Genomic DNA, 27,186 nt, shown 5'->3' on the forward strand with positions numbered 1-27,186 from the left:
GTTTATTGCATAGCCCCATTGTCATTCACAATGTTCTGTTCCTTTACTGTTGACCTGAGTAAAGAAACAAAAAGTTTTATGTAATTTCTGAAGAATTGTAATGAGGAAAAATGCTGACACAACCCAAATTTTGCAGGTTTACAGAATTACACACGCCTCATAGCTGAGTGCTTACCATCATTGGGCTTTTTGTTTGTTTATTTGGTTTTGTTTGTTTGTTTGTTTGTTTGTTTTTTGTTTGTTTGTTTGGGTTTGGGGGGCAGTTTAAGAAACAAAATAACAATCATTTGCTGGTAGGCTCAGCCAGTCCACCCAGGGCAGATCCCAAACCTATGCCTGTGACAGCCTCCAGCCGAGCAGTTTACCCGGGAGAAAAAGACTCAGTTTCAAGACTTGCTGTGAGATTTCTCTTTTGTCTTCCTTTTATAAATCCTACATTTGCCTTTATTCAAGAAAATCAGCCAGTTAATTAGTCTCTGTCGCACTCATGAACAATCTCAACAAGTGAGTTTCCTAGCTATTCCCTGACCCTTCACGCAGCCCCTCATTTTAAATGGTTGCAGTAATTACTTAGACTGGCCGTCTATAGGTAAAAATATTATAAAACGGTCTTTTTAAAGTCATCTGAAGCTTCTTATAAGGAGTTGTGGACAACTATCCAAAAGTACGTTTAAATAAACTTCAGTTTATTTCTTTAAAAGTACCCCTGCACACACACACACACCCCCCTTGCCTTATTGTTCTTTGTTTAAAATTCCATACATACAAAGAAATTTTCGTGAGGCTGCTGGGGACTTTATCAACATTGAAAAAAGACACCCAAATCATTTCACTCGGTGAGGTAGCGTGGCCGAGCGGTCTAAGGCGCTGGATTAAGGCTCCAGTCTCTTCGGAGGCGTGGGTTCGAATCCCACCGCTGCCAGCTCTTTTATCCTTAACATAAACTCTTTTTTTTTTTCTCTCCATGGATAGCAAAAGAAGAATATGAATTGAACTCCAGCGGGAGGTGCTGCCCTTACTCGGAATTTAGTACTCCGTTTAGAGCGTGTGGCCGTAAAGTAGACGGACTCGATGCAGTCTCCTTGCTCACAGGTGTTTCTGACCAAAAATGCAGTGATGTAATTAAGATCTGCACCGGTGCCTGTGACTGAGGCAGGAAATCAGGGATGAAAACAACACATTTCTGTAACCAGAAGGATATGAGGCGATGTCCTGAACTGGGCCCTACTTTGTCTCACAGATTTCCAAATTTACCCCAGCGTAATAATTTTCAAGTAGTAGAAGAAAAAAGACACCACACCATAAGCCTGTTTCCGCCCGGTTTCGAACCGGGGACCTTTCGCGTGTTAGGCGAACGTGATAACCACTACACTACGGAAACACCTACAAACTATTTCGCAGTTTCACCATTGGTTGGTAGGAAAGCTTACCCTGGTCATGGTGTCTCCACGTCTGCGTAACAGCGAAAGGACCGATCCTATCTATAACTGACAACAATTGTTCATACAAGAAAAAAAATTTGTTTTGTGAAAAAGTGGGCTCGTCCGGGATTTGAACCCGGGACCTCTCGCACCCAAAGCGAGAATCATACCCCTAGACCAACGAGCCAGCTGACACAGTGTTCCACCAATCAGTCTTTAATTCTTTGTGGAGTAATTTCATCACCAGGAAAATGGATTTTTATTTCTGATGTATTAAAATCCTCTCTGGATTTTGGTGTTTCCTGCATTCGTTCAATTCCTCTCAGCCATCCTCACGTCCGCCGTTCACTCTCAGACGCAGGTAGGTCACGCGGTGCAAATGTTACGTCCCTCTGAGCCCCTCTCAGATGTCCGGGGCTCCAAATGAGGGCCTGATCGCTAGGGCTACCCAAGCAGCAGGAAGGGACATTCTTCCGCTTCTGGGTACTAGAAGTTTCGTCCCAAGGGAGCCTAAATAAGACGCAAGACAGGAGGCCCAGAGACCAGACACAGAGACCGGGAGTTCCGTATGGCTCCTGGAGAGAACCGTGCTCCGGGTTCGAAGGGGACACGTACAGACTAGGTCCTCAGATGACAGACGACATGAAATCCAGCGTAGTCTCTTCATGTAGGGCGCCTGGTAAAGGGGAGGGACTTTTCTATATCGTTTTATGAAAATATTTATACAAGCAACACATACTTATTTGCAAAGCGTTCGAGAAATGTAAGCAAGTGTAAGGCAGAAATGAGATGACGGAGAACTCTGCTCCCAGCGTCTGGCACCAGTGCGCGCGCGCACTGGTGGGTACTCTGGCCCTCCGCCCTCCTGAGAATGCCCTAGTGCAGCCACCCTTACCTAGAGAACCAGGGACCGTGCGGGCGCTCTCTTCCTCCCTGGTCTCAGACCTGCTCTCCCCAAAGGGGTTTAATTGCACTGTTGTTTAGGAGTAAAATAGTGATTCTGATTCCCTGCTGTAAAATTCACAAAATTCATTCAAACCTGTGCCAAAGGTTTATTTTGTGCCACCATCTGGCTGTCACAAAACAGTATAGGAGACACAAAGTGGTTGACCTACCCTAAGGAAAAAGGTGCTAATTTCTTCCATTGACACTCGCCACTCTCTTGCTCAGCCTGTAACGGGTTGCAGCCAGGGGCCCCGAAACCAAGGATTTGAAACAGGGTCCAGTACCCCGAGTGTCCAGAAAATATAAAAATATAGGATATCCCCACCCCCACAAGTCTGGACTGGGGGATGAGACACAAGAAGCAGGGCCATTGGTAGTTATTTTGCATATCAGTAGTTGGCCAGCTTCATAACTGCTGGCTAGCTTCATAGATATGTTAAGTAGCTGTGGTCATGCTTTGAGCCAGGGAGATGGGAGTGACTTTAACCCATAGTGTAGCTAGGAGGCAGCTCCCCTTACAGCGCATGCCTGCGTGAGAGCTTGGAGATGGTCCGCTTTTCAGCTTGGAGATGGTCCGCTCTTCTCCTGAAACCTCGACTGCCAGGACCAACTATGGCAGCCAAGAAAGGCTGGAAAAATATGGGAGTTCTGACAGGTGTAGCCGATTGTGGGAGGAGTCGGAAATGGGGTTGCAGAGGAAGATTGGCATGGGGGTTAAAACCCAGGCCCAGGCTAACCACAGGATTTTGGGGGTTCTTCACCATCGGCTCAGAGAGCAGGGAATCAAGACATACAGAGCTCTCTCTTAGCGGTTGGGAATAACGCAGGAGAGACAATGCAGGAAGGAAAGGGGTGAAAGTGTTACAGAGTGTGGCCAAGAGTGGGGGGGGCAAATAGGGATTTGGAATAGGGTCCAGAACTCAAGGTGTCCAGGAAATACTAAGATGTCCTCACCCCTTCCCCTTCAGGTATGAGTTGGGGGAAGGGACAAATAGAACAGGGCCATTGAGAGCTGTTTTGCATAGCAACAGCTTTGCAAAACAACAGCTAATCTCTGGCATGGTCATTTAACATATCTATAACCTTTAACTGGTTGCACAGACATGTAAATAGTTGTGGCCAGGCTCTGAGCCAGGGGAATGGAAGTAACTTCCCCACCAGGACGTAACTTGGGGGCAGGTCCCCCGAGTTACAGCACCTGCATGAGAGATTGGAGAAGATTGGCTCCATGACATAGGGCCACACCTGCCCAGACTCACGATGGCAGCCCAGTAAAGCTGAAAGGATATGGAAGTGTTGGCAAGTGTAGGCAATTGTGGGAGGAGTCAGAAATGGGGCTGCAGAGGAAGATTGGCCCCGGGGATTTAAAAACCCAGACGCGGCAGCCATTGCAGGGAGAACCATGCAGTTTTGGGGGAGTGGGGTCTCCCTCGGCCATTGTGCAGAGAGGACCATGCAGCTGTGGCAATATAAAGGAGAGCCACGTGACTTTGCCAGAGTGGGGACCCCATAGCTTTAGAAAGGAGGAACCACCACCCAGCTTTAGCAGAGATCCCAGGAACACAGCTGATGATGCCGGCAACCAGGGAGGCCTACCAGCCGAGAGGGGTTACTGGGAAGAACCAGGGGCTGCTTGGGCCCTGGAGTTCTATTTCTTTTCCTGAGATACGGACACCCCAGACTGGACAAAGGGGGAAGGAAGGACTGTGTGTGGTTGTGGGTGTTTTAAGGGACTTGGGAATTTTGATGAAGACATTAGGTCACTACTTTAAGACTATAGCATTAAATAAACATTTTCTTTCCTTTTCACGAATCTCTGGCATTGAGAGATGTCTTTCCTATAAGGCCGCGGACATAAGGAACCTGGGGGTTCCTTTCAGAGAATAGTATATTGCCTTCCCCACCCCCCACCCCGTTGTTCTGTAACAAAAGGACTCTTGCTAGTGGGCCATGAGAAGGTGCCACATGGGTTTGGATTAAGAACTGGAAATCAGGACACACAGCTGATGGTGTTGGGAACCACGAGAGGACTGCCAGCTGAGCTCGGATTACTGAGAAGAACCCCGAGCTAGCTGAGCCTCTGACTCCCACTTCCCACCCCCCCACGAAATAGGGTACCCCTGATTGGCCTGACTGGGCAAAGCGGGGAAGGAATGACAGTTTTGGGGTGTTTTAAGGTACTTTGGGATTTTAACAAAGACATTAAGTTATTATTCTAAATCTATAAATTTTAAATAAATTGTTCCTTTCCTTTTCACCAAACTCTGGCATTGAGAGCCGTAATTCCAATTCCCTGGTGGTGGGCAAAGAATCCAAAGAATACGGAGGGACCCCATAACCCCACGGCTTATTACAGAAGTAACAAGCCCTCTGCGCCGTCTGCTCCGGCTCTGGGTCTCTTCCTGAGGGACCTGGAGGCTAGTGCGCCCCTTCGGGTTCACTAAAAGTAAGGTGGGCACTCCTGGCTCTCCGCCTCCGTGTTGCAGGCTTCTTATTGCTTCTCTTCTCCAGGCAATTATTTAAAGAAAAGTGCAAATAATCATTCACATCCGTGACTTCCAACCTAAAGGCTATAAATGTGTCATATTCGCTTTGAGCTTTTTGGGTTTTTTACTATTCACGTTTTTTTTTTCTTTTAAACAGCCAAACAAGCAAAACCCCCCACACAACTAATACCTGATGACCTTCTAACATTTATTCATTTATTTATTTATTTATTTATGCTGTTAACGAAGTCAAATGTACAAAATGAGCCTAAATCCCCAGTGAACAATGGAGTAACTGCCCGGCAGGCAGTTCTCGGGCGCCCACCCGCTGCGGCCTTCGCAGGCACGACCCCAGACCGCAGGAGCCTTCTCTCCAGCCAAAGTGGACCCTCTGAAAAGCTCTGAGCGACTTGCAGCCCCACGTGGGGACACCGCTGATTCCGGGGGTGGGAAGAGCGTTCTAGCGCGGCTCGAGGATAGAAAACAGAACCCAGGTCTGGTGTACCAGAGGAGAGAATCACTCGCGGAAACCTGTGTAGACTCCGGAGAAGGGGGTGGATGGAGTAGGTGGGGTGCGAGGAGGAGTGGGGACCCGCTTCCCTCCCCCCACTTTAGGCCCCGGGCTCCCGGGATTCATCGACCCCTGTGTGCCTGCCCTACGGGAAGGCCACCTCATATGTGGAAGCCAGACTGCGAGGGCCAACGGAACTTTTAGTCACCCTCCCAGCTAAAGCAGTAGGTGCCCAGGGGGCAGGAGGGGACCTTACCAGGTGTACCCCCACTCAGCTAAGAAGAAAGAATGAAAGACCTGCCCCCGTCCCTGGCCCCAGGAGGGAAACGGAAAGACCCTCCACGAACTCGCCAGGAACGTGCGCAGAAGGAATCGAGAGAGGGGTCATGGGGGAGAAGGAGCGCGGAGCCCCGGAGCCTGTGATCACAGGGCCAAGGACGCATTAGGTACAGCTCTTCCAAAGATAAGCGATGGGCGGCTGACACCTGTAGGGCGAAGAACAGGAAGCTTCACCAGGGACTGGCCTCCCCGAAAGGGAGAATTTGTGTTGGCTTACGCATTTTGCAGTTTTCCACCTTACAGTTTAAAGTGGAAGGGGGGAGGGGGGGAAAAAAGGAAATTAAAAAGAGCCGAGAACAGGCCCCAGCGAGATTTGAACTCGCGACCCCTGGTTTACAAGACCAGTGCTCTAACCCCTGAGCTATGGAGCCAGCTGCCGGTTTGAGTTCTGCACACAAGTAGTTGATGTGAACCAGTCTTCGTACAGCTGCAGACAACTTTCCTGTCAAGTTAAGCAATTGACAGTTAGGGCCCGCGTTCCTGCGCCCTGGAGGGCCCAGCCGAGCCGCCACGGCTTAGCCTGTAGCGTCTGTACGTGTTGGTGCTGCAAGCGGAGCCTCGGATCCTGGGAGAGAGCCCCACAGGGGAAGGCCCGCGTTTAGCTAGTAAGCTGAGCCTGTGAGGGCCGGGCGTCCGGTGGGCGGATCCATGCGGAGGTCCCGGACTTCCGCGCTTCTGCGGGGTCACACCCGTTGAGAGCAGGGCCTGCGGCTTATTGCGTGCGAGGGTCGCAGTGCTCTGTCAAGGCTGCGAGGGAAGAATTAAGGGAAGGATGTCACTGTGCCTCTCCTAAGGGAAATCCAGGGCCTGGGGCTGGTAAGGTAGGCTGGCCGTGAGGGAGCAGTAGGGAGGATCAGGAGAGAGAAGCTGAGAGAGAGTGGTGGAGAAATCAGAGTGCATGGGTGTGAGGAAGTGCTGGGCCAGGGACTTAGTCTGGGCCCAGGGTCCTTAGCCCCTAACGCTCCGTTAAGCAAATTAGGAAAAGGCAACCTTTAGGGTCCACCTTGGACTCTTGGGGAACTTGTTCTGTCACAGGGCCCATGGGGCCGAGCGCAGGGAGAGAGGGCGAGAGCTCAGGTGAGGGACAGGAGCCCTAGCCCTGCAATGGTCAGTTAAGTGGCAGCTGTAGGTGGTAGGTTTGGCCTGGTTGCCCAATCAGCCTACAAGGCCCAATGACTTTGGTCCCTGGATGGCCAAGCCAAAAGCAGGCCCCTAGGGGACACCCAGTTGGGGCACGGAGGAGCTAGCTGTGTGAGAGTCTAGCGGCAAGAACCTGGATTCTCACCACTCTGCAGCTCACAAGGATCTGGGACTAATGGGTGGTGTCAGAAGAGCCGAAGTTAGGCCAGTATTTGCTCTCAGAGGCCCAGAGATCTCGGAGACCTTATGATGCCCAAAGGAAGGGAGAGAAAAATGCAGACATGCACACATACTTTTACACCAGCATTGTGACACCCAAAGTCACCGTGCTGTCCTGGTGACCAAGAGAGAACATCTCTCTCATCCTCCACATGCAGCTGTTAGGTAACTGTTGTTGCAGCTCTTCAGATATACAGCTATCTCTGTACCGGTAGTTCTACAAACTCTTACAGACTCACAAACACAAAAGCTGAAATGAAAATATATACACAGACAGCCATGCCTGCAGTCCCCAGACCTGGCCCTACAGGGCCCCACCAGTCACCCTACCTTCTGTGACCCATAATATGTGTTACAATACTTTAGCACAGTTGCTAGATGACATAAAGAATAATTGTAATATCTAGTTTAAAAGTCATACAATTCCAGAAAAAGTTAGGGCTTGATGATAACAAAAGGCCATTTAATTAACAAATAAATGTTAAAATGAGTTTTCCTTGTGGAATTCAGTAGTAGTCAAATACTTTGACTGGCTACAGTGTTCTAGAGCTACATTTCATGTATGAACAGGGCATAGAATTCACATTCTGGAATGCTGCTGTAGGCTAAACTCTTAAATGGTCCTGTCCCCAGTCTGTAGGACACTGGATTCCGATGGCCCGGTGCTGTGTGCACTCGGCTCGCCTCCAGAACAGTGCCATGCCTGCCTTAGAAGAACCCTGTATGCAAAGTGTGCTTGAAACACCTTAAGGGACAGAGCACTAAAGCTCCATGATTCTTGCAGGCCAGGCTACTTGACTGTCACTGTCCCTGCATCTGCATAACAACCTAGGCAGGATAGAATTAGGTCTGAAACTGGCTTTCATCTAGCCAAGCAGCCAATTAGTGGGGTTGGAAACCTAAGGCCATCACCTAACTATGGGGTGGCTAATACTTAACCACAAGTCAATAATAGGGTATAACCTAATTGCACTAGGTCTGTTTCAACACCTAAACCCTATGCATGTGCTCATACATGCCCCCTCCAAGATCTACACATCCCTCTGCCCCCACAATCTGATATAAACACATGTGTGTGCATTTCTCACACACAGAAGCACACTTGCTCACCTCGGCTGGCAGAACTCCCTGCTCATACTTGTGCTCTTGCACTCAGACTGGGAAAGTCAAGAATGAGCTAAGCCACTGTAGAAATGAGCTCACAATCTGTATTTCCATTTCCATCTCCCTTCCCTGGGGAGCACTAAGCAAGGAAGAGCCTACTACCGCCCTCCCAGAAGCCTAGCCTAAAAGAAGCTGGTGAACAATTAGCCAAGGTGATAGCAACCACCAGGGCACAGGCCAAGCTAGCCTTGGCACCAGGGTCCTCTGCTGTTAGCATACATTTGGCAAGTTCCAGAAAGAATCTGTCAGGGGCATGTTTGTGCTCTGCATTTCCATGCTTGTGTTAGTTACATTTGTAAAATTATATGTGCTCTCCTGTGTTTCAAAATTCCAGAACCTTTGGTCTCCTTACCCAGAAAGACTGTACTTTGGCACTTGAGAGGGATTTAGGTATCTGTGAGAACACGTGGTTATCACTGTGGCTAAGGATGGACATATCACTTTGTATCATCAGTTTAGGGGTCTTAGAGGGTAGCCATGCCTACAGAATGTTGTCTGGAGCTGTTCCCTCATGCACAGGTCAAGGGTCTCCTTCCAGCTCTGACCCAGACTGTCCTCGGAGCTGGGAGGCTCCTCCCTGAGTGGACGATTGGTCAGACCAGCTGGATTCAGGTCTCTGAAGCCAGAGCTGACAGTTGACAAGAAGGCAAAACAGAAGTGATCATGAACATACTTGGCCTGGCCCCAAACATTGCCCTTGGAACTGAGACAGCACAGGACCAGGGTTTGGTGTTGTTCCAGGGAGCCAGAGGTCTTGCTGAGTCTAGGCAGTAAGCCCCAGTGAAAGGAAGCACCCCTGTCAACATGGGGCTCCAGCGCTCATAGGCCTCCACCTCCTCACAGCTGGTACCAAATCTGCATGCCAGAACAACAGGTAGGGGACAGGCCTGGGGATCCAAAGCATCCCTTCCTCTGCTTGGTTGAACACAGGGGCTTCTTTCCCACCTTGCAGTCTCATGCCTCTGCGGCTGGGTCTCCAGAAGCCTCTCTAAGGCAACCTGTGGCAGGAGAGGGAAGGGCAGACCCAAGGTGACCAGGCAGCTCCGGTGGAGAACAGCATTCCTTCCCATGGGCAGCCAGGAGAATGCGTTCGCCCTTGACTGACTGCCCCCTCTCTGGGAGGCCTGCAATGTCCCTCAAGGCCAGATTCGCAAGTAGGTGCCAGTGGAGCAGACAGAGAAAAGGGGGAACACACGTTCTTGGAACTTGACACGAAAGGTATAGAGGTGGCGCATGTCCTCAGTGGCGTAGAAGGACACGGCCCCCACCTCCAGGTCCAGCGCCACCCTCACACGGGACAGGTGGCCGCAGCTGAGGGGTGTCCGCTCAGGGCTGGTCACAGCCCAGTACTGCCCGCCATTGAGCTGCAGCGCCCACACGCCCTCCTCAGGAGTGAAGGGTGTGAGGCCCTTGCGTCGCACGCTCTCACGGGCCACGCCAAAGGCCCAGCCATCCTGGGAGCCCACTTCCACCTCCCAGTGGTGCCGCCCAGAGGAGAAGCCGCAAGACGCCAGCACTCGGGTGTTGGTATCAAAGCGACGCGGGTGGCTGGGCAGGTCCTGGGCTCGTTGTCCAAGGCGCACGCTCTTAAGATCCAGAGAGAGGATGAGGCGGGGATTGGCAGTGTCAGGATCCAAGGTCAACTCCACTGCAGTGGGGGAGACAGGGAGAGATGGCCCAGGCAGGCCCCTTGCACAGCCCCTACTCCTTATTCCCACCGGCCCCTCCCAAAATGTACCTGCTGAAATCAAACAAATGCAATGTATGGACCTGATTTGAATCCCAGTTCAAACACATGGGCAAATCCAATGGAAAAGACAATTGAGGAATGTCAAACACTTAGGTACTAGAAAGAATCATCAATTTTTCCTAATTTTGATGGTTTTGTGGTTGTTTTTTTTACAAAGTCTATCTCTTTAGAAATCAAATACTGAGATATTTATGGAAATGATATCTGAGGTTTGCTTCAAAATAATCCAGTGAGGAGAAATGAGTAGGAGTGTGAGTGAAGATTACCGAGGGTATATGATGAGTACATAATATTTGTTATGCTCATCTCTCTACTTTAGTGTTTTCCACACTAAACAGCTCAAAAAAGCACACTTGTAAGCACCGCAGTGTTCCAGGCCTATGCTAGGCCCTGGAAGTCCCAGCTCCACTGAATCTTCCTTTCACAGGGGAGGGGAGAATAGACAATATGTGATTTATAAAAAAAGAAGAAGATAAGAGGTGATCAGGACAGCAGGCTGTGATTTCAACTAGAAGGCCCAGGGAAGGCCTGGCTGAATAGGTGCACTTAAGCAAAGACATACAGAAGGTGAAGAAACCAGATATAGCCCTGGCTGGCATAGCTCAGTGGATTGAGCATGGGCTGCGAACCAAAGTATCGCAGGTTCGATTCTCAGTCAGGGCACTTGCCTGCGTTGCAGGCCACGGCCCCCAGTAACCCCACATTGATGTTTCTCTCTCTCTTTCTCCCTCCCTTCCCTCTCTAAAAATAAATAAATAAAATCTTAAAAAAAGAAACCAGATAGGCGTTGTCTGGTGAAGCATGTTCCAGGCCCAGGTGTGTGCTTGGTGCATTCCAGGAGGAGCAGAGTGCGGGGGGGGCGGGGGGGGCATGGGATGCAGTGAGGCCAGACCCCCTGAGGCCTGGAAGATCACTGTGAGAAGTGCAGCCTTCACTGAGTGAGAGGGCCTGGTGCAGGGTTCCAGCCGAGGAGGGGCATGGTCTTGCCCAGCTGGTTTAGATTCTGCCCAAGAAAAGTCTGACTTAGCCCTCCTTACGGCTTAGCCCTCCTAATGGCATTGGATCCCACTCACCCCAGAGCTCTGCAAGAGTAAGAACCACCTCCTACCTGGTCCTCAGATTCCTCCAGCTTCCCCTCAGCCCTCCCCATGCACACAGCCCCAGTCCCCAGAAGAGGTCTCAGCGTGAGGTCTCAGTTGGGAGAGAGGACAGGGGAGAGAGGCCAACTAGCCTTCACCAATCTAAGTATCCTAAGCCACAGGGCACTCCTGCTGTGGACAGTAAGTCTACAGGCCCCACTGTGGCCTGAGGGAGTCAGCGCTTGAGATGAGGGGGGGAGGGGGCAGGGCTGAGGAGGTCGGCAGGCAGAAGGAAGCAACCACACTCAAAGCCCATAGACACAGTCACCAGCAGGAAGGGAATTCTCTACATAGCCAAAAACGGGCTTGCTCTCGCTATCAGCACAATCGTCGTACCTTTCTCCTCTTTCTCCAGCTCTTCTCGAAGATCCTCTGAGGAGGAGAAACAAAGCAGGGTGTGTGTGAATGACAGGAGATTGTCTCTCTGGCCATGGCAGGGACATCATCTCCTCTGACATATTCATGGCCCCAGTGGCTCACTTACCACCCCAGATAGGCTAGGGGCACTGGGCCCAGTGTGGGGGCTGGAGAGGCAGTAGTCTAGTTTTCCCTGTCCAGCTTTGCCCTGGTGCTGGTCAGAGCTGAGATCTCCTTCCTCACCCCTCTTTCTGTCCCCAGTGTCCCTCTATTCTGTCTGCCCCCAGGGGAACTTTGTGCCCTGGGGGCACCTAAATAAATTAGCCACCACACACCCCAGCTCTGGTCTTCTCACACAGCTTCTGAAAAGGCACATCTTTGGACCCCAAATCACCAGAGCCACACCACTGCCACTGGTATCTCACGGCCCAGCCCCCCACACATGGGCCCTACCTTTGAACTTCTTGAGCAGCCCCTTTAAGACAAAGGTCTTGAGGGAAACATTCCAGACTTTATTCTTCATCTCAGAAGAGACTGTGCTTGGCTTGGGGGCAGGCACATTGCTGCACCTGCAGGACAAGGAGGAAGGCCCACCAACACTGTCCCACTCCCACAGTTAGGATGGTGGGGTCCTCTTGATGGAGAGAGGCAGAAGAGGAGAACCTGATCTGATGCCCATAACCATGATCAGGCCGATGGACGGGACGGCTGCCTCAGAAGGTACCAGGTAGGGCAGTGGGGAATCAGAAGGTAAGAAGCTGGGGGAGGAAAATGAAGAGAGCACGCAGTGGAAAAAAAGAACCAGCTTAGAGGAGGCCAAGGAACTACTCAGGTCCACTCACCTGCTTATTGTGTTTTTGAATTCCTGAAAAGAAAGATGAAAGCAAACCAAATCAACACCTTTGAAAAAAATACAACCGCACCCTGCCCCACTTCCAGAGAAACAAGTAATACGCAGGTGTCTCTGCTTATCTGCTGCCTGTGTGGGCCCTGGTGCCAAGGTCTTCCCACTGTGGTGGCAGCTGGGTTTCTTGTCAACATGGCAGACCCCTACCTGCCCACAGTCTGCAAATGCTCCTGTCATTACAGAATCATCACTGGAGCCACATGCTGGGGCCTAGGGTTGTCTCTGCTCTCTGTACCGTAGAGACAAGTTATAGCCTTTATGCAGCAACTGCTCATTCCGACCAGTGTCTTTTATATGACTGTTCTTGACCCATTTGTGATAGTAGATTGTTACTATTTTTTTAATGAAATAAAATAGAATAGAAAATATCAAAGTGCATCACATTGGTAAAGGTGCTATTTTCGAAGACTTTTGTCTCAAGTACATATACACTGAAATATGATGTAGGATATATTATTGTTACTCATGGCTAGGAAAGTTTTATCATAGCTCTTTAGACCTCTAATCCCAGGAGAATCAGGGCACCTCTCTCCAGTCCTTTTCGGCTCCAGATTTTGTGAGTCCACTAAATTCTCAGGATCTGACTCTGTTCTCACTGCCTTCACAGCGCCTTAGGATAAAGACTCAAAAGTCCTGGGTAGCCAGACTCACCTGGAGAAAGTCAAGGTCAGGCTTTCGTGCTGTCTCCTGGATCTGGCTGCTGAGCTTGGATAGCTGGGTGATCTCGCCCCCAAGCTGAGCCAGGTTCTCATTCTGCTTCTGTGTCACCTCCCGGGACAGCTCCTCCAGACGGCCCAGGAGTCGGCCCTCCTGCTCCACCAGGAAGGCCCGCAGTGCCTGAAACTCGGCCCCCACCTTCTCTCGCTCAGCAGCCATCTGCTTCTGTCTCAGGAGAGGAGAAGTTGGAGAGGTGAGGGGACATGGGCATCAAGACTTGGCATTTGGACAGGAGCCTGGAGCCATCCCACAGGGCAGGGCTCCATCCACCACACTGCTCAGAGGTCACAGGGTCACCCACAGGTGCACACTCTGCGCAGGCTCTAATTTAAATATTCCAACTCTGAGCTCATAGCAGCTTCAACACATGTTCTTGCTTCTCCAGTCACAGATGTGGCCACATGTTCCTTTGTACCTGGGCTCTCCCACCAACATAGGGCAACTTTAAACTTGCCTGAGAACTACTCAGGGCAATGGTTTCCTCATTTGAAAAGTGGCAGGAATGACTCAGTGCCTCCTGGGGCCACTATAAAGATTAAACTGAGGTCACATTCCCTTCTCCAAACTCATTTATTATGTGTTAAATTCAAGAAAACACTATCGAAATGGAGTCACTTATGCCCAGACCCACATCACCAGACTTCATTATAGTTTCTGCTCTCCCAGAAATGGAATCTTAAACCAGCCAATCAGGAATTGCCTTTGTTCAGCAATCTGCCATCCCCTATAGGGAAAGTAACCTTGCAATAATCAGTCCAGGTTTTTTTGCAATTTCCTTGTTCCTGCTTTCTCTGCTTATAAAATATCTTGCCTTATACAGCTCTTTAGGGATCTTTTCTATCTGTTACATTAGTAATTCATCAGTCACTGAATAAAGCCAGTAAGACCTTTAAAATGCACTAAGTTGAATTTTTTTAACACTCATCTGCCCTCCTACTTCCACTCCTCACTTTACTTCATATTAGAGCACCATTTCTCTTTAGCAGCCATGAAGATAACACATGCTCATTATACATAATCTGGGAGTTGCAGAAAAATTGCAAGAAGGAAGGAAAATAACACCAGTGACCAGAGGTAGCAGCACATCCACATGACCCAAGTGAGACTATGTTGTGTGCAGGCTTCATATTCTATTATTTCCATTATATTACCCACAGGATTTTTCACTCCTGTGTTTCCAGACACAGGCTCATGTTCCTGGTCCTTGGATTCTTTACATGAGTATGTGGGAGGGACCGCACATGACATAACAAGCAAGGCCTTCCATGGCTAATGAGAAGGGAGAAGGATTCTGTTCCTCCAGGACAAGCTCTGCTGTCACAGTTCCTCTTCTTAAAACTTCTAAGGTTTAAAGGATGGCTGGAAGAGGAGACTGTGAGTGGATTTTGAGGTCAGGAAACCTAGGTTCAGGCTACAGCTCCCCCAGGGCCTTCATCACCAGGACACTGGGCGAGCAGGCAGCTGCAGCCTGGGGCGCTTCACGTGAGTTAAGTCACTCAAACCAATGAGGTGGGTTCACATCACCAGTAAGTGGGAAGCCAGGATTCTAATCTGGAGAGTCTGACCTCAGAATCTGAATTTCTTGCAATTTTATCATACTGTTTCCCAAGGTAATAACACAAGTGGAACAATGTTAGCCAAAATACTCTAAATCAGGGTTTCCCAACCTCTGCATTACTGACATTTGGGACCAGATAATTTTTCGTGGTGGAGGGCTGTCCTGTGCGTTGAGGATGCTTAATCTGAGCACCCTGGCCTCTACCACTAAATGCCAGTAGCACTTCTGCCCAAGTGTTGATTGACAGTGGGAAATATCGTCAGACATTGCCAAACATCCTGAGGGCCAAAATTGCCCCCAGTTGAGAAGCACTCCTAAAGAGTAAGAGCATTTTTTAATAAAAGTATTCATTCTCTTTGTTATCATGCAACAAGGGTTGTCCTCCACCTCTATTGTTTCATTAAGCATGTATTTTGTAATTCTAAACCACGTGTGGGCCAGAGGGGTGGTGAATTGGCCTAGGACTGAGTGGAAGGGGCTAAGCAGTGTCATGGTGGGTGGGGTCCCACCATGAAGCTGCCACGCTGTGGGAGTCCCTCTGGGTCATGGATGGAAGAACCACATGATTAACACTTTCTCCAGGAGGGCAGGGTGGAAGTCTGGAGATGAGTGTTTAGCTCTTCCGTGGGGAGGGAAGTGAATGACCAGTTGTACATTGGAACCAGGTGCAGTTGAAGGTCAGGAAAGGAACGCCTGAACTCAGGGTTTTCCCCTCCATACCACCCTCTCTCAACTTTGAGGACAGAAGAGTCCTCAAGTACCTGCAATTCCCAACTCCAAAACTGACTGGCCCTGTCCTAACAGACCCTAGTAGTTCCTTTCATTCTTTTAACACCCATTTATTGAGCAAAGGACTGAATTTGCGAGGTAGAAAATTACAGTCCGTGATCCACGTTGCCCATCTTAATCAAAATGAGCCCCATTTCACTTCCGTGATCCATTGTAAAGAGGACAAAATAGCATTCCTACCCACCAGGGGGCGCTGGGCACACTGGGCTAGCAGCAGGGGCTGCTGGAAACCCGTCGCCAGACCTCCTGCCCTCAGCAGTTCTGACACCCTCTAAACTTCCTTACCCTTGGCCCGATTTCAAAACCTAAAAAAACTCTAAAAATGAAAAAAAGTTTTTTCATAACTCTTTTGGTGGCAAAAATGCCCTGGGCTAACATGAAGCTATTTACTGTATTTATGTTTTCACTTGCATTCAATTACAAGATGCTCCAAGGCCCTAATTGGGGTGTCATGTATTGTTAAAATGATCATATATCCTGATTCACTGGGACAGTTTCAGTTTTAGCCAACTGTTCTAGAAGGATTATTTTAGCACTTCCATTGACTTTTAACAGTTCTGGTTTTGCCCTGGCTGGTGTGACTCAGTGGGTTGAAAGACTGGCTGCAAATGAAAAGGTTGCCAGTTTGATTCCCAGTCAGGACAGGCGCCTCAGTTGTGGGCCAGGTCCCTACTTGGGGACGTGGGAGGAGCCAACCGATCTATGTTCCTCTCAAACATCAATGTTTCTTTCCTTCTCTTTCTGCCTCCCTTCCTGTATCTCTAAAAATAGTCTTTTTTAAAAAGCTCTGGTTTTTAATAAAGGATACATTCACCCTCTATAATATGCATCCTATTATCTTTCTATAATCCACCCTTGTTATTCTGCTGGCACACACTCCTACACCACACACCAGACAGAGCCAGGATGGTGGGTGGCCCTCTGTTGTTGGAGGTGGGGTGGCCACTCACCAGGAGCTCCTTGCCCTCCTTCTCTTCCGTGGAACGAAACATCTCATAGTCCTCCAGATCACTCTTCAAGACCTTCAGCCTGGACTCTAGGAGCTCCTGCCAGAGGATGAGAAGGGAGATACTGTGTAGAGAGGACTCTGGAAACCCCGGTGACTTCCAGGAGCCATCCAAGAGCAAGGGGAGGCCCTGCACATCGAGGAGACCAGGTTGAAGCCATCTCTGGACAGTATGGAAACAGCCTGCTCGGACTTCACATAAGGGGACAGGACAACTTCAGGGCAACTCCAAAAGCCCAAGCGTCTCACTTCCCCAAGACCACCAGTGCACCATTCGGGCTGAAATACAGGCTCCTCCCACTCCCAGCTGCCCAGAATAGCTTGTCTTCTCCCTTGTTCTCCTCCCCACCATCAGATATCCCTCTGTATGGAAGGATTGGAGTAGCGTAGGAAGCGAAGAAAGATGGGACTGTGTGCTAGAGGCCTCCACACACCTCAGCTGAGGCCCCAGCAAGGAGGCAGGAAAGTCTGGAGCCTAGGATCGACAGCCTTGAAACAGCCCAGACGGCTGTCTCCTTGCTCTCCTCAACCCTGGAGCCACCCACCCTTTCCCGACCTCTTGGGAAGGTCGTCCGGCTCGGGGAAAGAGCTGAGAGTTGGGGCAGCGGGCGTGTGAGTTTGCCCAAGTCGCCGCTAGAGGACGGGGACGGACGGAACGAAAATCGCCAAGCCTGTGGGACATCGCCCAGGCTGTCCAGCCTAGAGGAGGATTCGGGGGTATCGGTGGTATGGGGGTGACAGAGGGACAGCCACACTCAGCCCCGGAGCTAGTGCTGAGCAAGAGAAAAGAGACAGGGGCTCCCCTGATCCTCCTGTCTGCCTGCCTGCGGGTCATCTGCACTGCGTGCGCGGGAAGGCAGGAGGGGACGCGGGGTCTCGGGGACCCGCAGGAGTGGGGCCGGCGCTCACCTTAGCCTCCTGCACAGCCTCACCGAGCGGTACCACCGCGTGCTCGCGGTGCTCGCGGGCGCGGTCGCACACCACGCATATGGCGCATCCGTCGTCCTGGCAGTAGAGCTTGAGTGGCTCGCCGTGCTGCGCGCACCCAGTCGCCGCCGCCACCGCCGCCTCCTGGGTCCCGCGCTCGCCCGGGGCAGCGGAGGGCAGGCTGAAGCGCCGCAGCAGCGTGGCCACGGCGGCCAGCTGCCGGTTGGGCCGCAGCTGACTCGGGCGCGCTGGCTCGCGGCACTGCGGGCAGGGGAGCGGGTAAGGCAGCAAGCGGGGGACGGCGGCGGACCCCGCGCCGGGGCGCTCCCAGCAGCGCGCGATGCAGGAGCGGCAGAAGCTGTGGCCGCACTCGACGGACACGGGCTCTCGGAAGAGCTCCAGACAGATGGAACACGTCGCCTCGCCCTGCAGCTCTGCCGCCAGTGCCAAGGCCTCGGCCCCAGAGCCCGGGCCAGTCCGCGGCCCCACCGCCGCCATGCGAACACTCAGCGCACCGAAGTCTGGTGGCCCGGGGGAGGCCAGGGACGTGACAGTGCGCCGCTGGGAGCGCTGCGGCCGGGGCGGGCCTCTCGGCGCCCTCGGGAAGGAAGGGCGCGGCTGACAACACGGGCGGGCGGAGACTGGCACTGAGGGAGCGCCGGGCTGGGAAACCCGCCGGGTAGGTGCGCGTGGAAGGCGCGCCAGGCGGCGCAGCCAGTGGATCCAAGTGAGGCCCAGAGCTCTGCGCCCCGCTTCTGGACCCCTCAATCACCGGCCTTGGCCCGCAGCGCCCTCTCTCCGTCGCCCCCTGCTCAGGCCCTCCACGGGCGGGTCCAGGCCTCCCTAGCCTGACCCAGTCAGCTGTTGTGGGTAATGGGCCGGGACAGGTGGGCACACATGCCCAGCTGGCCGCCACTCCCGGCTGCTGTCTGAGGCCGACCCAGCACTGGGCAAGGGTCTGGCGTCCGGGCCACAGTATCAGGTTGCCGGCGTGCGGGCTTGTCCCAGCTCTGTGCCGAGCTAAATTTGGAGTCTGGACCCTAGCTCTTGCCCCCTCACACCGAGGTGTGGCCTTCTATCAACCTCTGTAGCTACCTTTCCAGCGATAGCCCCCTCCCCCTTATTTATTCTTTGTGTTTTTTTTTAACAAATAACACATTTACAATAAAATTTCGTAGTTTACTCGGTGTTATTCCTCTGCCTCCAAATAAAACCCAGTCCTCTATGTTCCTCCAGCTTATTCCCACAGCCCCACTCCAAAGCTGCTAGTATTATTTGCTTCCATCCCCTTTCTCCTTATGCCCTCCAGAGATCACTGGAGTCAAACTTTCACCCTCACCCTTTTCTGAAATGCTGTTTTGGAAGTCACCAGTGACCTCAGCGATCCTAACTCAAAGGCAAAGGCCCCTTCTAAGGCCTCACCTCATCTGCCCTCTCTTCTGTTGTTTCCTCCTTCCTCACACCCTCTCTCAGCATTCCCCCCAGCTCCACAGCCTGCTACTGATAGGGGACTCAAGAGCTGGAAAATTTTAGTTTAAGGCAAAAAGTTATCAGCCTCATAAGTAATGTATATGGCTAAAGCTTTTGTTTCAGAAACTATAGATAAGGCCCATCCTGGCTCCTGGGAAAACAGCCGACCTCCTGGGGCACTGCTAAAGGTCACCACCTGGGGACAAGTGGAGGCTTCTGGGCCATGTGTTCCAGGGAGAGACAGGCACCACCCGCCCCTGCTCAAATCATGGCCCTCCTCTGCTCAAACCCTGCAGTGGCTCCCACCTTTCAGAGGGACAGTCGCAGGGAACAGCTAACTGCCCAGGACAGGAATGTTGCAGTTTCTTTCACCTAACCCTCCCTGAACTTCTAAACCCCTCATCGCACCTTGTTTATTCCCTGTTATAAAAACCTTGGTCTGGAAGGAAAAGAAAAGATGGTCTGTTAGGGTATGAAGCTGCCATTTTCTCAGATCTCTGGCCATCAGAATAAAGCTCCCATAGATGTTCAATTGCTGTCATTGCTTATTGGGTTTGGTAATGACAGGCAGCCCGAACACAGGTGTCTTTTGCAGTTTCACTACGTTCATCTCTTCTCCCTATCAGGCCCAGTCCTTGGACCTCTGTCTATATTCAGTCCCTTTTGATCTCTTACACTTTACAGGCCTGGATGACACTTTTCCTGCTGACATCACAATAACATAACCCCAGCCCAGGAGCCCTAGGATGTCTGGCTTCTACATCCAACTCCAGTGTAGCTGCTTCACCTGCCGGTTCTAAGAGGCATCACACACTCACGGTGTCCACAACTCTACTTCTGGTCTGCCCCACCATGTGTTCCTCCCACAGCCTTCCCCACTCCACTCCATTTAACAGCATCTCCATCTCTCCAGGTGCTCAGGACAAAACAAGGGAGTCTGTGGAGGACGGTGAAGGCTGATGTGAAAGCACAGGTTAAGTGTTTGGCAAAGCCACACTGGACTGCTTGCATCTGCAAAGCGGAGCAAGCCAGCAGCTGAGGACAGCCAGAACCCGTGGGGGTTGAGAAGGAATTAGATAACCTCGAGCTTCAGCTGAATGTGACTGTAACCTTCGCAGAAGACATCTTTATCATTTAGATAGCCTGGGAACAGAACAGTCTTTGCCCACAGCGTGTCCCTAAGTCTGCAAAACGTCCTTGAGCTTTATGTAACCAACCCCTATAAAATAAACGCGGAGGCCATGTTCAGGGTCATCGTTTCTCCATCAGAGGACAATACCCCACCTGGCCCCTGCTTTTCCTTAACCTGTTTGTGTTGTGTCTTTCTTAATCTCCCATCGCCCCCACTAGGGGACCTCCACCCCACCCCCCACCGGTCGCAGCAGGGGTCCTCTGTGACTCCAAGAGAAAAAAACTATACACACTTCATCCACAGTCGTCGGCATGTCCTCAGCCTCTCACTCCCTCCATTGCATGATTTCCAGTGAGCAACAGTCTTTCCCCTTTTGTCCCACTCCCCCGCCCTATTTTCTCCACCCAGCTGTGTGAATAGTTCTGTTACAATGTTATTTTTAAGTCAAATCATGGCCCTCCTCTGCTCAAACCCTCCAGTGGCTCCCACCTTTCAGAGGGACAGTCTCAGTCTTTGCTGTTGTGTAAATTTTTATCCTGTTCTTCATCCCTATCCCTGGTACTAGGCCTCCCCTTCGCACTCATCTCTCATCACTCCAGCCTATGGTTTCCTTCCTGCCAAAAGCACCTTGTTAACGTTCCTGCAACACATCGGACAGCTCCTACCTCAGGGCCTTTGCACGGCTGTTCCCTTTCCTTGGGCCTCTCCTCCAAGATACGTGTGTGACTCATTTCCCAACTCCTTCAAGTCTTCTTTCAAATGCCCCCTTTTCCAGTGAAATCTGTTTGCAGTCGCACCTTACCACCTTCTCTCGCCCAATGCTGGCTCTGTTTTCTGTCTAGCCCTGTCCTTCCTCCGGAACGCGAGCTGTGGGAGGGGACGGACTGTGGGAGTTGTGTTCACCGCTGGACCACCCGTTTCCTCCAGCAGTTCTGGATACCCAGTAGGCGCTCCGTAAACTGTTCTTGGATTGAATTAATTTGGACATGGCTCGAAATTCAGATAGACAGTGGTTTACAGAGAAAAGGGCCTATCGCCTAGACCCCAGTCTGCTCCCCATCCCCAGAAATTATTAATTATTTTATACAAATATTATATATTTTACTATAGGCCTCCCTCTTTTTGTTTTATAAACGCAGCATCCAGCATAGGGTCTTCTTTACTTTTCTTTCTCGGCTCACTGTTCATTTGAGGCATCGTGTCAAATGACTTCCCCTTCTGTTTCCACCGCCGCCTCCAGGTGTTTACACCGGCCCTGTTCTCTCCCCAGCGTCCTTCGATCGAAGTTGCGCCCCTGTAGTTACTTAGTAGAAGACTATTCGCGACATTGTCCCCTCAGGTTCGCAGCCTCTGGGACGTCAGGCCCTGAGGAGGCTGTCAGCCCACGGGTGCCCGCCTATAGGAAACTTCTAGGGAAGCAGAAGAAGAGCTGAGCTCGCGAGGAGGGGATGTAGCTCAGTGGTAGAGCGCATGCTTTGCATGTATGAGGCCCCGGGTTCGATCCCCGGCATCTCCATTGTAGTTTTGTGGTTGCTTTTAGTTCTTGTTTGCGAAATGCAGTGTGCTCCCATAACCCTGGGGGAAACCCTCAGATCGTGGAGGTCAAAAAAAAAATTATTTATTAAATTTACTGGTGTGATATTGGTTAATAAATTACAATAGGTTTAAGGTGTACAATTCTATAATACATCTTCTGTACATTGCATTGTGCTCACTACCCCCAGATCGCGGCGTTCTGCCCACATAGAGGGGTCGGCTGCGGACCTCGCACACTCCCATTCCCTGACTCTGCCTTTTAACTCTAGATTAAAAACTCACAGGGTGAGCGCTCCAGAGGCTTGGTGATGCGCACGTTTCCTCTTCACTCCGTGAGCTTCCCGCGGATAGTAAAGGGCTAGGTCATTGGCAACAGACAACAGAAAACGGACGGAAGTGGAAGGGAGGACCTGGTACGATCCACAGAGTTTGAGTTTCCGGCCTTGAACTTCAAACTTGGAACTGAACGCCAGCCGAATGGCATCATCAAGTTAATACTTGTTAGTGACATGCAAAAGGGAAGTAGTCAGCTGCGCCCGGCTAGCTCAGTCGGTAGAGCATGAGACTCTTAATCTCAGGGTCGTGGGTTCGAGCCCCACGTTGGGCGAAGCGGTGCGTTTTTTTCTTACTCCTAAAATACTCATTAATTACCTTATCGATCAATCTCTGAAAAATGAAGAAATAATACAGTGAAAATTTCCTGTGCTCAATACTTTGTTTGGTCTTTTAGTGGCAATACTCTTGATCATTGAACAAAGTGAGTTTTAAAAAGCATAAAACATGCAGAACAAAATTTACCACTTGAACCATTTTTAAGTGTACAGTTCTAACCCTCACCACAATCCATCTCAAAGTTTTTATAACTTCCCCAACTGAAACTTTTGACCCAGTAAACAATTACTTCCCACTCTTTCCTTCCCCTAGCCCCTGGCATTCCACTTCCTGTCTCTATGAATTTTACTACTCTAGGTATCTCATGTAAGACAAGTCATACAACATTTGTTCTTTTGTGACTAGCTTATTTCACTTAGCATAATGCCTACAAGGTTCACTCATGCTGTAGCATGTGTCAAATTTTCCTTTCTTTTAAGGTTGAATAATAATCCATTGCATGTGTATGCCATATTTTGTTTATCCACTCATGTATCCACAGATACTTGGGCTCCTTCCACATTTTGGCTATTGAGAATAATGCTGCTGTGAATTTAGGTGTACAAATATACATTCGAGTACCTACTTTTGCTTATTTTGGGAATATACTAGGAGTGGAATTTCTGAATATGCTATTTCTGGGTTTAATTTTCTTTGAGAAATCTGCATACCATTTTCCACAGAGGCTTCATATACACACAAAAGAAGGTTTTTAAAACATCTTTTGAGTAGGTAATACACTGTTCAAAAATTGAACTACCTATAAATATATTCAATGAAAAACGTCTAACTTCCACTCTCCCTCCCTAGATAACAATTTGTGTATCTGCACATATTCTGCCAGAATTTTGTGATGGAAGTATATTTTTATTTTCCTTTATTCTACACAAAAATATAATTACAGCTCTGTTATATTTTGAAGATATTTCTATCTCAAGACAAAGTTTTCTCAATCTCTTTTTGCACCTTCTTATTGTTCTGTTGTAGATGAATCATAATTTGTTTAACATATCACCTCCTGATGGACATTTATATTGTTTCCAATCTCTTCTTATTACAATTAATGCTGCAGGTAGTAAGCATGTAGCGTTGTCATTTTGCACTTTTGCACTTGTATCTATGAGGCAAATTCCAGAGATAAGATTACTGGGTCAAGGTATATATACTATTGTAATTTATAGAAATAAGCAAATTATCTACCAGCAGATGGGTCCTACAGCTATGGATCCTACCAGCTGATATTTCCTCCCACCAGTCCTGAACAAAATTCCGTTTCTCCACTGCTTTGTTGGCAATGGGCTGCTTTAGAAAAAATCTAAATATGTGCCTCTCCCCTCCCCCACATCCTTAAAATTACCAGGGCTCCTCACTGCTTATTCTACAAGATAATGTCAACTGCAGGGCCTGCAGGGCACAGCCCTGCAGGAGGACAAAGAACCCTCCTTTTGCCACTCACAGGAGTATACTTTGACAAAAATTCTGAAGATCACAGTGTCACTCTCATTTATGGCTTGTAATCTAATTCTATAGGACAATATATATTTTTTTCAGGCCTGTTTCTGTAGAGACCATCATGTTTTCTTAACTTGCAAGCCACAACATCATTGGAAAAGCCTACTCAGTTATTTCTTACTCTGCAAAATTTACTCTCTTGCACAGGAAGAATCAAACCAGATATAAGAAATTAAGTTTGTATATGATTTTTTACTTGGTTGGTATCACATGAGGCATATACAAACTGTTAGATCATGCATGTAGTTTGTGAAGTAGTATTATAATAATGATTATATATAATTTACAAACAAATTATTCATCAACCATCCACTTGACTATATTCGTTTGAAAACCTCATTTGAAACAGAAAATCATCTCTAAGTTTAATATATTCATGCCTATTTTCTAACAAGTCTAAAAATACTCCAGTGTCAGCTCTTAAACCATCATTGGTTTCCCTTTCTAGACTTTACCAAGTCATTCCCCCAGGGTCTGTGGGAGACATGGCCCAACCCACATCAGATGCTCACCCCCTTATTTCATTGTCATTTATATCACTTCATATGGGCTTAAAGGTGCAAGACTCCCAGATAAAAGACAGTTCTCAATCATACGCTGGTGTCCTGGGGAGTGTGAATTTTGGGTAAGGAGAAAGATAAAATGTCACCCAGAGCAACCTGATTCTGAAGGACTGCCTGCAAAAGGAAGAGTGGCCAAAAAGATGACCCAGAATGACCTGCTTCTTCTCTCTGTGTCAGGACTCATTGGCTTAAAATCACTGGATATTTTGGGAAACCCTCTCTGTTGTCATTTGAGATGTTTAGTGTCTAAGGGCAAGGGGAAGGCTTTTGAATATGGAAAAGAATGCAAGCTTGTTCTGTACTTAATATTCAGTGCATTAGTTGTAAATGTTCAAACCTACACTATTCCTAACATATTTTTAGATAAGTACAATTTTGAAAAAGACTTTATTTGTTTATTTTTAGAGAAAGGGGAAGGAAAGGACAGAGGGAGAGAAACATCAATGTGTGGCTGCCTCTCACACACCCCCTACTGGGGATCTGGCCCTTAACCTAAGTATGTGCCCTGATGGGGAATCAAACCAGCAATCTTTTGGTTCACAAGCCCGTGCTCAATCCACTGAACTACACCAGCCAGTGCCACTTTATTCTTTTTTTGTTCTTCAGTTCCAATTGTCCCACATTCCCCTCCCCCGACTTGCTCTCCCCTGCCGGAACCCCTCCCCACAGTCAATCTGTACCTTGTTGTCTGTGCCCATGGGTCTTCTATACATGTCCCTTCACTTGCCCATTCCCATTCTTCTCCTCATTTATCCCCTCTCTACTCCCTCCTGGTCATTGTTACTTTGTTCTTGATTTCCATGTCTCTGGTTCTATTTTGCTTGCTTGTTTGTTTTGTTGATTAGGTTCCACTTATAGGTGAGATCATATGGTATTTGCCTTTCACCACTTGGCTTATTTCACTTAGCATAATGCTCTCTAGTACCATCCATGCTGTCACAAAGGTAGGAGTTCCTACTTTCTTCCTGCTGTGTAGTATTACATTGTGTAAATGAACCACAGTTTTTTGATCCACTCACTTACTGATGGGCACTTAGGCTGCTTCCAGCACTTGGCTACTATAAATAATGCTGTTATGGTTATTCTTAAGGTTTTAAATCAAATATTAAAACAAGGTTTTAAAATAAATAGCATTTAAAATGCAAATTATAAATGTGTTTTTCTTATAAATTAGCAATTTATAAGAAAAAACCCTTTCATTAAATAAGGTATCATCATGAACACCTAAGCCATTGGTGATATTTATTCTCTTAGACATTTCAAATGGCAATTACAGATGTATCTGTCTGAAACCTCTTTTAGTGGGAGGAGAGGGAGGCACTGGTTAGGTCATATGGCTGGAGTGCAGAGCAGATGTCTGAACTTTCATTGCTCCTGCAGACCCCTTGCTTTAACCACCTACTCACAGCACCTAGAAACCCCAGGTGTACTGCTTATCTGCAATCTTTTTTTAAATATATTTTATTGATTATGCTATTACAATTGTCCCATTTCCCCCTCTTCGCTCCCCTTCCCCCCTTCGCACCTCCTCCCACCCACATTTCCCCTCTTTAGTTCATGTCCATGGGTCATATGTATAAGTTCTTGGGCTTCTACTTTTTCTATACTATTCTAACCCTCCCCCTGTCTATTTTCTACCTACCATCTATGCTACTTATTCTCTATACCTTTCCCCCCTCTCTCCCCCTCCCACTCCCCTGTTGATAACCCTCCATATGATCTCCATTTCTGTGTTTCTGTTCCTGTTCTAGTTGTTTGCTTATGCTTTTGTTTTAGGTGTGGTTGTCAATAACCATGAGTTTGCTGTCATTTTACTGTTCATTTTTTAATCTTCTTTTTCTTAGATAAATCTCTTTAACATTTCATATAATAAGGGCTGGGTGATGATGAACTCTTTGAACTTGACCTTATCTGAGAAGCACTGTATCTGTCCTTCCATTCTAAATGAAAGCTTTGCTGGATAGAGCAATCTTGGATGTAGGTCCTTGACTTTCATGACTTGGAATACTTCTTTCCAGCCTCTTCTTGCCTGCAAGGTCTCTTTTGAGAAATCAGCTGATAGTCTGATGGGAACTCCTTTGTAGGTAACTGTCTCCTTATCTCTTGCTGCTTCTAGGATTCTTTCCTTCATTTTAATCTTGGGTAATGTAATTATGATGTACCTTGATGTGTTCCTCCTTGGGTCTAACTTCTTTGGGACTCTCTGAGCTTCCTGGACTTTTTGGAAGTCTATTTCCTTTGCCAGACTGGGGAAGTTCTCCTTTATTATTTGTTCAAATAAGTTTTCCACTTGTTGTTCTTCCTCTTCTCCTTCTGGCACCCCTATAATTTGGATGTTGGAACATTTAAAGATGTCCTGGAGGTTTCTAAGCCTCTCCTCATTTTTTTGAATTCTTGTTTCTTCATTCTGTTCTGGTTGGATGTTTCTTCTTCCACACTGTTGATTTGAGTCCCAGTTTCCTTCCCATCACTATCAGTTCCCTGTGCATGTTTTTTCATTTCACTTAGTGCAGCCTTCATTTTTTCATTTAATTTGAGACCAAATTCAACAATTCTGTGAGCATCCTGATCACCAGTGTTTTGAACTGTGCAACTGGTAGGTTGGCTATCTCTTCGTCTCTTAGTTGTATTTTTTCTGGAGCTTTGATCCGTTCTCTCCTTTTGGCCATTTTTTTGTCTTGATGCACCTGTTATGTATGAGGGGTGGAGCCTTAGGTGTTCACCAGGGCAGGGCACCTTAGTCACTGTGTTGTAATGCTGTATGTGGAGGCAGGGTCTGAGAGGGAACAGTGGCGCTTGCTCTGTTCTTGCTCAGATTTCAGTCCCTTCCACCGCTTCCCCCAAGCAAACTGAACCTCTCTGGTGCTGGTTCCAGGGTGAGTGGGCTTTTGTATGTTCTAGGACCCTGTGGGTCTCTTCAATGAACATTCCTGTGAAGCTGGGGGTC

The 27,186-nt window shown here is 48.8% G+C and overlaps 1 protein-coding gene and 6 non-coding genes across 8 annotated transcripts; 3 read left to right on the forward strand and 4 right to left on the reverse strand.

The window, feature by feature from the left end:
- Positions 1 to 840: 840 nt before the first annotated feature.
- Positions 841 to 922, forward strand: TRNAL-AAG. The gene has a single exon. It is a non-coding gene; the product is annotated as a tRNA-Leu (tRNA).
- A 386-nt stretch (positions 923 to 1,308) lies between these two features.
- Positions 1,309 to 1,381, reverse strand: TRNAV-AAC. The gene has a single exon. It is a non-coding gene; the product is annotated as a tRNA-Val (tRNA).
- Positions 1,382 to 1,536: 155 nt separating this feature from the next.
- TRNAP-UGG lies at positions 1,537 to 1,608 on the reverse strand. The gene has a single exon. It is a non-coding gene; the product is annotated as a tRNA-Pro (tRNA).
- Positions 1,609 to 6,000: 4,392 nt separating this feature from the next.
- TRNAT-UGU lies at positions 6,001 to 6,073 on the reverse strand. Its single transcript has one exon. It is a non-coding gene; the product is annotated as a tRNA-Thr (tRNA).
- A 1,429-nt stretch (positions 6,074 to 7,502) lies between these two features.
- TRIM7 (tripartite motif containing 7) lies at positions 7,503 to 18,476 on the reverse strand. 2 transcript variants are annotated; one of them, XM_045828241.1, is made up of 7 exons: positions 17,358 to 18,472; positions 16,393 to 16,488; positions 13,030 to 13,260; positions 12,314 to 12,336; positions 11,925 to 12,040; positions 11,451 to 11,486; positions 7,503 to 9,873 (listed from the first exon to the last, which is right to left on the reverse strand). In XM_045828241.1, exons 1-7 carry the CDS (start codon positions 17,871 to 17,873, stop codon positions 9,362 to 9,364), a joined length of 1,530 nt encoding a protein of 509 aa, XP_045684197.1. In that variant the 5' UTR covers positions 17,874 to 18,472; the 3' UTR covers positions 7,503 to 9,361. The 2 variants fall into 2 exon arrangements, with proteins under 2 accessions (XP_045684197.1, XP_045684203.1); XM_045828247.1 differs by lacking the exons at positions 7,503 to 9,873; positions 11,451 to 11,486; positions 11,925 to 12,040 and adding an exon at positions 12,055 to 12,229 and having other exon boundaries at positions 17,358 to 18,476.
- Positions 18,477 to 21,421: 2,945 nt separating this feature from the next.
- Positions 21,422 to 21,493, forward strand: TRNAA-UGC. Its single transcript has one exon. It is a non-coding gene; the product is annotated as a tRNA-Ala (tRNA).
- A 554-nt stretch (positions 21,494 to 22,047) lies between these two features.
- Positions 22,048 to 22,120, forward strand: TRNAK-CUU. Its single transcript has one exon. It is a non-coding gene; the product is annotated as a tRNA-Lys (tRNA).
- Positions 22,121 to 27,186: the final 5,066 nt, after the last annotated feature.

The sequence above is a fragment of the Phyllostomus hastatus genome, unplaced genomic scaffold, assembly GCF_019186645.2.
Source record: "Phyllostomus hastatus isolate PE091 unplaced genomic scaffold, TTU_PhHast_1.1 phas_contig_150, whole genome shotgun sequence".
In the NCBI taxonomy this organism is placed as follows: Eukaryota; Metazoa; Chordata; class Mammalia; order Chiroptera; family Phyllostomidae; genus Phyllostomus; species Phyllostomus hastatus.